Here is an 11,348-nt window from a genome sequence, read left to right as displayed (position 1 = left end):
ATGTCATGAGTTTAAAATCATGTTTATAGGCAGACCTCATGAGGAATCAATGTGACAAAACCATGTTAAATATGTTTTTCGAGCAGCTGAAGAGCCCCAGGACCACAAACAAGTGTGAATAAGCAGTTCGTCGCAGAATGAGCTCACACCATCAGATCATGAGTGTCTCATTTTGTCAGTATTGAGATTGTTTTCTCTATATCCATACAACAATCTTCATTCAGTGCCACTTAACGAACCCTGGACACAAGCTACTGCAGTTGTAACATAATGAGCCTTTTCATAGACGGAGGAGGAAAATTCAGCCGACAGAAAATCTCCTCAGACATCGCATGGAGAAGCTCTGCATTGGTAATATCTACAGTACGGCTGAGGTGAATGGCTCTTTCATAGTCCCTCAGACAGACGTGTCTTCAGCAGAGAGCTGCAGTGTTGTATGTGAAACTGGGAGGGAGGGAAGGGGGGTACTGGGAATTGTGGAGAGGGAAACAGGAAGTGTTGGGGTCAGAGACATAAGCCAGTGTAAAGGCTGGGAAAAAGACCGGAGGGTTTTCTGTGGGAAAGCTGACGTCTCTACTAAAATTAGCCCACCATGAAGCTGCCTCGGTGGGAGCAGTGACACCAAGGCTGCAAATGAACACTACCTTACTTTTATATCAATACACACAGTATTTTCTTGAATGAAAAATTAAGTTAATTTTTTTTTTTTTTTTTTTTTAAATTGTCCATCACAATTTTTCAACACACATTTTTCTGGACTATCTCTGTACATTGCATGTTATTTTAATTTTATTTATGTGAACCTTTGCACAACCCCTAGAATATATTTTTGCACACACTGCCTTTCATTTTAAACAGGCTACATTAATCAGGTTACTCTAATTTAATTTGCTTTCCATATTTCTGTTTCTTGTCTATCAAAACACTAAAGCAATTTTCTTGACGGTGAAAACCTACTTGGCGACAAACTGGATTCAAAGTCTGATGATGCAGGCCAGAAAATAATGCAGAAAATGAATCAACAACCCTTTTTTGTAGTAATTTATCAAATAAAAGGTCAAACAATCATTGAGTCAAGTTATTAAAATATGAGGATTTCCTGCTTTGCTCTTTTATATCATTGCAAATTGAATATTTTTTGGATTTTTGGGCTGTTGGTCAGACAAATTGAGCAATTTTAAGAATTGGAAACCATCAGTTGATGAGTCAAAAACATGACTAGATCATTAATACAGTCTGAAACATAAACATATGTAATTTATTATCACATAAGACATAGAAACAAGCTAATATTCACATCTGAGAAGCTGAAACAGTTACTGTTCAGGGTAGGACTATTTCTTGGGTGGAGGGCGGGACGGGTTACTACCTGGACTCTCCCAGTTAGCTATCAGTATCACAACAAGGAAAACACCACAAGTTGTCCTTTATCCACTTGAATGTACTTGTAGGTGGATTTATTAACCCTGTTGGACAAAGCTAGGCTAGCAGTTTCTACCTGTTTCCAGTCTTTATGCTAAGCTAATTTAGCTAACTGTCTCTCAGCTCCAGTTAATGCTACATACTTAGCTTAAAAACATGAAACATGAACATGAAAAGTGATTTTCTCATCTAATTATTGCTAATAAATCAAATGAACATTGTTTGACACATAAATAACCACAGATGGACACCACTTCATCCAATGATATACATGTTCTGTTGTTGACTCAAAAAGTTGTTACACTTTTAATTATTCACATTGCAAAGATATGGTAAAATAGATGAAGCCAAATATGCTGCATACAAAATATTTTTTATGTCACAAGCATGCTAAAACAAAATGTATGGGGGACTACTAAAGTAATAAAAAAAAAGATTACAGATTATGTTTTTGTTATCCTGCTGAGTTTATTGATGAAAATGAAAGTTATTCCACCAGTGCTGATTTAAAAAAGAAAAAAAAATCCCCCCAGAGTCTCTTTTTTTATTTCATAAAGATAATGCAGGTTTTTCTTGATCAATAAAGATGTTAACTGAATTCTAAAAATGTAATGGATTTGAAAATATGAATGTATTACATATCTGTATCTATTTATATGATCACTTATTTCATAATGTCTTATTGACTTAGGAACTGTACCACAGTTATTAGGGGGGAGAGGGGCTCTTCTTTTCCTAAATTTGCATTTTTTTTAAAAAAACATATTTGCACTTTGCCATATGCAAAAGAAATACTTCACCTCCTATAATTTACTCATGCTGTGTTTATGTGAATTTGTAAAGAAATTTTAATTTTTCTCACACGCCTCCTTGGTGGATGAAGAATCCAAAAACGCATAAAATTCTTGATGAATTGAAATCATTGGGGGCCGAGTATAACAACAGAAAACTGTTATTATCCCCCCTAACATACGACTAGATAAATGAGACTTGTAGTGTTGTACTGCAAGAGTTTTGTAACAGTTTGTAAGCAGATGTTTTGATATAGTTTTGCTGTTGTAGACCACGGCCACTTATGACTTGAATTCTTAAAGATTTTTTTTTCCATTTTTGGATTCTTCGTTCAGCGTGGAGGCATGTGAGAAAAAACGATTTCTTTGCAAATTCAACGTTAGCATGGGATGAGTAAATGTTATACATAGTCATTTGAAGGGTGAAATATTCCTTTAATGTGGGTAAGATTTTAAGGGTTAAATTGGGGTACTGCTTAAATTCCTTGAATAATTTAACACAGAGGAGGGCTTTGGTTTTGACAAAGTGAAATATAAGGTTCAATCCCTCTCACCACCCCAGTCACTTATTTTAATATCAAACACTGTAGGTTATCCTACAAATCGAAACATCTGTGTGTGTCCTGTCCTCGGCAGTTTGTGGGGTGGATCTTTAGGGCACAGTCAAAGTCTTTGTTAGTGGTAATGCACTCGTCCAATAGTCCCTGTCCCTGTGACCAGGATGTCGGGCTGTCCGTTCCTCCAGATCTCCCTGACAATTCTTTCCCTCTCCTCCAGTCGTCGAGCCTTCTCCAGCTCCTCAGCTGACGCGAACACATTTACACTCCTCAGAGTCCCGTTGGACTGGCTGCTGTGATCACTCATGGGCCCTATTGTCACTTTGGGGATCTCTGCCTCCTCCACATCTTCGTCTGCAATGCTCTCCTCATCCTCCTCCCCATCCTCCTCTTCCTCGCTGGACTCCTTTAGCTGTCTCCTCTCAGGGGAAGGGGGTGGTCTGCTGTGGCGGCGAGTCCTGCAGGCGATGCCGGCCACCAGGAGGCACAGTGCCATGAGGAGGCCCAGACAAACACCCATCATGAAGTAGAGGGCGAAGCTCTCTGGATTGGCTGTGAGGGCAGAGAAATGGATGAGTTCGACCTCAGCTACAGGAAGTACTAAGTACAGTTACTCAAATAGTGTACTTAAAGGGATACTTTGCCGATTTTCAACTAGCTTTGTATCTCACCAGTGTGGGTAGTATGTGTAAATGTACTAGAGCAAATTTCCCTCCATCTTACCAGCACCCAGATCTCCCTGCTCATTTGCCAGCAAAAATCAAGAGAGACCCCCAGGCTGACAATCATGGTTGTTGACACACTGAGGTTTTTACCTTTGATGTGAGCGTAGGTCGCCATGCTGTTACTGAGCAGCTCCATGTCTCTCTTAACAGGCTCCATCCTGGTTCACTGTGGGTTCAAATATCTACCATCTCCAGGATTTTGTTTTACAAACGGAACTCCAACACCAACGGCAGATCCTGTCACAAAACAAACAAACAAACAATTAGTACATGCTTTAATGTTTCAGTCTGACATACATAAGATCACTTTTAAACCCAATGGGGAAGTGTGAGCTCATTTAAAAGCCTGACAAAGTGTGTTCCCCTCCCATCATTCCTGTTATCTAAACTGGTGTCAGAGGTCAGCAGACAAGGACATTGTGTTCCTCATAAGTATTTTACAGTCGGGCCTGTGGCGAGGACAGCAACATGGGGCCCTCTCTGTCTAATAAGGATGTTTATATTTATGACATCAGTGCCTGAGGAGGCTCTTTTCCGGCTTTTTTTTGTCGTTGTTGTTCTTTTTTCCCACAGAAAAACTGACAGAACAAATTTCACATGTTCACTTGAAAACTCCAACTAAAAAAAAATGTCACTAGAGACCATCATGCGATGGGATCACTCCAGCTGCAATACAGCAATCCACAGCTTAAAATGGATGTGGGCCGGAGGCATAAAGTGGGGGGCCAGTGGCCTCTTTCCTATCTCCTACCCTCCTACTTCCAGTCTGCTTGTGCCGACCAAACCCATCTTTGAACTCTACCTTCAACTTGATCTCACCAACACACTTCTATGGCTGCATGACTGCATCTTGCATGGTTTAGACACCATTGTGTTGACAAAATCTGTCCACAGACATATAACATATGGCAAAGTAGTCATAAGTTCCTCTGTGGTAGTTTCTGCTACAGTAGCTGTCTCCAGGACTACATTTTGCCATGATGGCACACACACAGACTCATAAGCTTTTGAATACTTTGCCAAGGTCAAGTATAAGAATGGGTGTGGTCCGAGCAAGGGCGCTACAAGTAAGGGGCAGGAATAATGGAAAGGGCCATTGCTACCCACTACATGCTACACACTAAATCTAAGCAGGTTTTGGATAGTACGTGCCAAAATAAGTGGACTCATAAAATTCAATAATAAAAAAAAAAAAGCCTGATTTTTGTGTGTGCTGTTGATGCGCCCTATTGTCCCACAATGCAATGCACTAAGGAGACGGACGAGCTTCTCACAGCTGCAAAAAATTAAAACTAAATGAAGATGGTGGTAAAACAGCTCTAGGGACATTTTTAGAACACAAAAAATAACAATTAAATCTTTGGGAACAAAAACATTTTGGTTTCAATTTGCGCGATTTTATTGACTGTGTCATTTCAAACTCACAATTTGTCTGATTTTCCAGTTTGTATAAAACTGTGTAAAAAAAAAAAGAAAAGAAGCAAATGTCAATTTATTGTATCCTACCTGCAAACAATGCTTGTGTTGATGTTTAGCAAGTATAATGTTTACCAAGTTCACCATCTTAGTTTAACGTGTTAGCATGATGTTTGCTCATTAGCACTGAACGCAGAGGACAGCTGAGGATGATGGGAATGTCATGAGTTTTGCAGTTATTGGACAAAATAAATTTTTGGTTGCGTCAATGCCAAGTTCACACGACACGACTTTAGTCCTGATTTTCCATTCCCAGACAGTTACTGGAGCTCCCCAGCAGCCCCAGATCAGAGGCAAATCAGCACCGACTTGGCAATTACAAATTAGCACTTGAGCACGATGTGTGCTCAAAGATACAACTGCTGAAAGACACTCCCCAGATATCTAGCATGAAAAATATCTGGACCTGTTGGGGACTTTGTCAGCAAGCTACAGCCAATGAGAGCACAAGACATGGGCTAAGGACAAAAACAAGCTGAACTACATCGAGAGAAAATGATGGAGAGAGGGGAAGAGATGGTGGAAGGTGGACTATTGCACACAATGTTTCTGTCGATTATTAACCTATTAGCTTTTTCGGTATGCTGCTTTCCCCGCATTTTGACCTCAAAGTTTTTTAGTAAGCACCCCTGGGTTGTAGGTCGATCTGCGCATCACATGTCATACTCATCGGCGATTCCAGCTGGTGAAAGATCTTGTAGTGTGTGTGACTTCAAGACTCCCGACTACAACACAAGTTGAGAACCAAGAACTGTACAGCTATCTGACAACTTTGAAAGTCATGTAGTGTAAACTTATGTCAAAGGAAATAGGAAAGGAAAGGAAACCATTTTTTCCCCCGTTAAAGGGTTTTTTTTTTGGGAGTTTTTCCTTATCCGCTGTGAGGGTCCTAAGGACAGAGGGATGTCGTATGCTGTAGAGCCCTGTGAGGCAAACTGTGATTTGTGATAGTGGGCTTTATAAATAAAACTGATTGATTGACTGATTGAAATACAGGATCACCAAAGTCATCAGGATACATCCTCTGTTAGGCACGTATGTCCGCACAAATTTTGTGCCAATCCAGACGTACACGTTGAGATATTTTTTGGGATAATTTAATCTGTTTACCTGCAGATGGTGCCACAGGAAAAGTCAGGGAAATTCAATATTCCTCTTCTGGTAAAAACAAGAATGTCTGAACCACATTTTGTGGTAATCCATCCAATAGCTGTTGAGATATTTCAGTCTGGACCACTGCCTTCCCTAAAGCCGCGCTGTGAGCTAAAAATTCAACAGTAAAATGTCTTTCATGGTTACTCTAGATAACTCACAGACCTCACGGGAACTACTTTCTACCACAAAAATAGCCCCCAAAATGTATCTTTTGTAATTTGGGTGAACCGATCCTTTGAGAGTAAGAGTCTGAGGGTTAGATCAGGTTAAAGTGGAGTCACAGACGGTCCCACAGTAACAGTAAAGCTTGATGTAAACATGATGACTGATATTTCCCACCCCCTCACATTCCCTGTCATTACAACAACAATGTGCGTGGGAGCTGAATGTTTTTCTTTCTGGTGCTTTTTTTCTCCAGGGAGCACGAAATCATGCCCTGCTCCCATCGCTGCCATTTGGGGGGCTTGAGTCAGTCTCCCACCCTGATTTTTATCCTGGTGACTCTTGGCAGACCCCATGCACTCTCAAACGCTTTATTTTTATTTTTTCAAAGAGAGCAATTATAGTAGTGGTAGTTGCCATGGTGGCCGCTGACTCATGGGAACCGGTGGATCTCAATCAACGTTGCTTTCTGTTCAGCATTTAACTCACAAACCGAAGAAGCATGACTCCATCTGCACCCACAATTTGCGGCCCCCAGACCTTAACAAAATAAGTGGGCAATTTAGTTTCCGCTTCAGCTCACGTAAAGTCAAACAGTGTTTGTTTTAATTAAAGACTGGCCTTTACACTCTGTCCCTCTACATGCCCACTGATAGCACTGTTTATCAAACATAGCAGTTATGACACCACAGATTCTTATCAAGTTCTATTTCCTGTAATTTGAGCCTTGAAAGGAACAGGTCAACATTTTGGGGATGCATTTGCTTTGTTATGGAGAGTTGGATAATTGATAGTACTCTCATGTTTTTTAGGCTAAATATGAAGCTACAGCCAGTCGCCGGTTAGCTTAGCTTTAGCATAAAGACTGGAAACAGGGGCAAACAGCTCACCTGGCTCCATCCAACAGTAACAAATCCACCTGCCACCACATATAAAGCTCCCTATTAAAGCTGGGATAGGCAGTTTTATTCTGGCTTCACTGGGCAAAAATCCCATAATAAACTTTGAGCATATTGTAATTTGACTGGTCTGAGAGAAAACTTGACTTTTGGACTTCGTTTTGGCTCTGTTTTCAGGCTTCAGAAAATCTACCTTTTTGTGGGTGGGTGTTCCTATTGGCTGTTATACAAATGCAGATGCACGTGCACGTTCTTTCGGTAAAAGACTGATTCAATGCTGGAGTCCTGCAGAGAAAGTTGCTATTCCAGTATTGGGAACAAATGCTTACACTGCAAAGCAGACCAAAAAATGAAGACAGATAGAATCGGCCAAGTGTTTCAGAAATCACGGGAAAATGTTGCTAATAGTTTAGCCTTCTGCTAACAGGAGCAAAAGGCTCACAGCTGTGACTTCAAGTGTACATTTATATAGTTAATGTCAGCTGGAGCCCTGAATCACAGTGTGTCCTTCACCTCTTTTTCCACCGCTACCGACCACCTCGCTGAGAGGAGGCAGCAGCTCTGGAGTCAGCAGCCTCAGCAAACCAAATTTAGCCTGGTTCCAGACCATAGACCCCGCCCACTCAACTGAGTAGGCTTGCATCTCTGGTCTGGCATACTTCAATGAATTTGCGATTTATCTCGTCCAAACACTGGACGGACCAATGAACGCCGGGGGTCTAGCGATTAGCCAATCAGTGCCACGCTGATGTCAAGCTGTATGCCGGTGGGTAACTGGTGAGGATAGCAACAATGGCGACTGCTACAGATCCTACAGACCACATTAACGATGCTATCGAGGTATTTCGCCACTACATGCGTTAATGGAGGACCAAATTAAAGAAGCTGCTAAACTGGATTTAACGGCGATGCAGCTGGGCGTGCACAACGACGGAGACATTTTAAACAGGCAATGCTTGCTTGTTTTCAGCACCCCCGAGGCATGGATACTAATGACATCAGATTCTGGGTGAGTCGTTGATCTCTACTAATTGGTTAGGGAAAAAATCAAATTCTCTCCCCCTTGTAAATCGCCTTCAATGGAAGCCATGTCAGACTGAAGGTTCTGGGAGCTTCAGTCTGACACTCAGGCTAAACCAAATTGAGCTGGTGCTAACCCCAGCTCCAGTAAACTGGAAAACCCAAACTCCCCGTTGGATCAGCGAACTTTCTTTTGCTGCGGTTACACAGGTTTGACCCAGCGCTGCCGCTGGCCACCAGCCTGCTGTTACGCCTGGTGTGTTGGCTGAATTTGAGCCACTACAGCCGCTGACCCAACGTCTGTCTCCAGAGCTGCTGCCAGCCCTTCTGCTGCTCACAGTGGCAGGGATCAAGGGCAGAGAGAACATCGGAGGCTGGCTAGCTAATTCTTGTCTTGCTGTGTGCAACTGTACAATGAAATAAGATCAAATAAATCAATGTATTGGCAACATTGGGTTACTGTATGAACCACATGCATCTGCCCGTGGTCATCTAGTGGGAGGGGCTTAGGACAGAGAGGACAGTCGCAGAAGAAGGAAGTATTTTCAGATTTCCATATCTCTGCCTACTCCAGCTTAAACACTTTGTATCACATTTGTCTTAAATCGAAGTATACAGTAATTTGCTGTTTTACAGGGGGGTTATGTACCATGCAGCTGCTCTTGACCAAGAACTAGTTTGGCACATAACCTCCCTAAAACTTCAAAATATTGTTTTTACACTTCAGTTTTTGTAAGGATTGAACAAACAAGATACAACATGCTAACTAATGAGCTTTAGAGGTGTTTTGTTATTGTTGGATAGAGCCAGGCAAGCTGTTAGCCCTTGTTTCCAGCCTTTGTGCTAAGTTATGCTAACTGGCTGCAGGCTGTAGCTTTACATTTAGAGGTATTGATCTTACCAGCTAAATCTTCATAAGACTGCAAGCTCCTGTTTTTTTTGTTTTTTTTTTAAAAAATGGTATTGTAGTACAAATATTTTCTACTTGTTTCCAATATGAGTCACTTTGTTTTAATGCAAAATCAAGTTTAATTCATGTTTTAAGCTTCGGAGACTTATTTCTGTGAACTTGAAACTCCTTTTGGAAAACAGGTTGAAATTATCACATTGCCCTGGCAGATTTTCTTTCTCTTGTTTTAAGAAAAGATGATTTTTAGGACTCAGTTATAAACAGAAAGGATAAGAGCTCCACGCAGCTTCATGACAGCTTGAGGCAACCGTTTGTGGTAATTCAAATACCAGGGGGAGACAAATGTCCATTTTATACAGCTGCAGTCTGGGGCAGACAGATTTAACACCTAACATTTCCAGACAAGTCCAATAACTTCTCCTCTTAACTATACACATGCAAAGCCCGGCAGCTGTAGCTGTTTATGTAACCCCATAAAATGCACTCCTGTTCAACCCTCCCACACTTCCTGCTCAGATAATCCCATTTAAGTCAAAAGATGAAACCTGAAACCATTGAAAATACGACTTGTTATTTTACAGTAGCCCACCAAATGTTTACTGTCTGAGACGGGGAGTTGCAGTCAAAAAAACTTTCATTTAGCGCAGTAAAAACTGTAAAAAAGTGTCCTCAGTTAAGTATAAAAATCCATGAAACATTTTGGAATTTATATTCAAAGTGTTGATGATTTTTGGCACGTTGTAGCTTCTGCAGCTATAAAGGATTTTATGGTCTGTGGTCGTAAAGAACATGGTGCAGGCCCTACTAATAAACTAGTTTGTTGCCTTGTTTATTGCCTGACAACAGAGTAGTATATTTGGGAAGATCCTTTTATAAATGTCAAAAATCAGTGTCTGTGATAGTTTTCATAGCATAAAGGCCCCTGTACTGTGCAATAATAGCTTGATTTACATGAAAATTAAATAAAATAGAAAAAGAGTGAAATATAAGCATCATCTTAAGTTATCACTCACCTTGGTCTTGGATGAGAGCTGCTCAGATTGACTGACAAAGTTTACACTGAAAAAACAAAGACGTAAGATCCAAATTTGGACCTGGCTTGTCAGCCAGCACTTAAATATGATCCCATAATTTGGTCGGAAGAGCAGTGAGAGGTTGTTGGTCACTCAGTGTTCGTGACAGAAGAGTTGATGTAGCTGCTGGAGAGGGAGCTGCCCTCTACTATGATCCACTCCCTGTCATCCTTTAGAGGAGGAGGACCAACCAGAAACAGTCCTCCACATGTGTTGAGAAGGAGGTGTTTCCTCTTCCTGAGAGATAACCAAACCTTATGCATGAATCGCTGGCATCTGACTGCAAAATAAAAGCCTCCAAAGTCACTCACTACAGAGTTCTCACTTCTGTAGAAGTCATCTTTTACTGGAGTTACTCTGCCTCTGTGCAGATTTAAGCCACACTGCTGACCAGAGGGAGGTGATCTCTCCTCTGCTGGCCACAAACACACCACAGTGAGGTCTGTTCACTGTTAAGCCAAGAGGGTGGGACAGGAAATAGCTAGTCGGCTGCCATGGGCACAGGGCCGCGGTGCTGTCGGGGGCTCGTGGATTAATTGAGCTCTTTGTATTTTAATCTCAGCGTCGATGGAGAGGAATAAAAAGAACTCAGCAGTGATTTTTGTGTCTCTAATGAGTTTATTAAGTAAACAGTGGAGCCAGCAGGTGCTGCTGTGTGGTGGAGTCCAGAGGTGGAGAGTAACTAAATACATTTACTCCCGTACTGTAATCAAAGGAGCTCTTTATAATATTTAGAGCATTAATGTGGCAGCAAACTATTTGGTATGTAAAGATACAGTGGAGTAATGGCGTCCTGAGCAGAGAATGGAATCACGCTTCCTCTGTGTGTTGTTATCCAAGCTTCTCTGTGCTTTGATGTGGCACGTGGTGAGTCCTATGTGTGTATCCCGCTGGCTTGGTCAAGGTCACCACTGCGCTCTGGTGCCATCATGGAAGCATAGCACCCACCGTCCTGTTCCCCACAGGTTAACACTGTTAACTCTGTCAACACAGCTGCTCTGGTTGGCTCTGTTCATGCTCTTAGCACCGTTAGCTGCTAACTGCCAGCTGCTGCCAACCTCCATGTTGAGAAGCATGTGCAGACTATCTCTGAATCATAGATACGCTTTGAATATCGTAGAGCTCCATTAACTACATTGTTTTTTCCTTTTATGGGTT

The 11,348-nt window shown here is 41.6% G+C and overlaps 1 protein-coding gene across 1 annotated transcript; it reads right to left on the bottom strand.

Moving 5' to 3' along the window:
• Positions 1-781: 781 nt before the first annotated feature.
• On the bottom strand, positions 782-10,574 carry eva1bb (eva-1 homolog Bb (C. elegans)). The gene is made up of 3 exons (XM_049603025.1): positions 10,131-10,574; positions 3,586-3,732; positions 782-3,322 (listed from the first exon to the last, which is right to left on the bottom strand). The coding sequence occupies exons 2-3, from the start codon at positions 3,650-3,652 to the stop codon at positions 2,889-2,891; spliced, it is 501 nt and encodes a 166-aa protein (XP_049458982.1). The 5' UTR covers positions 3,653-3,732; positions 10,131-10,574; the 3' UTR covers positions 782-2,888.
• Positions 10,575-11,348: the final 774 nt, after the last annotated feature.

The sequence above is a fragment of the Epinephelus fuscoguttatus genome, linkage group LG17 (assembly GCF_011397635.1).
Source record: "Epinephelus fuscoguttatus linkage group LG17, E.fuscoguttatus.final_Chr_v1".
Taxonomy (NCBI): domain Eukaryota; kingdom Metazoa; phylum Chordata; class Actinopteri; order Perciformes; family Serranidae; genus Epinephelus; species Epinephelus fuscoguttatus.
Note: the sequence above shows the minus strand (reverse complement) of the source record. Positions and strands in the feature narration are given on the sequence as shown.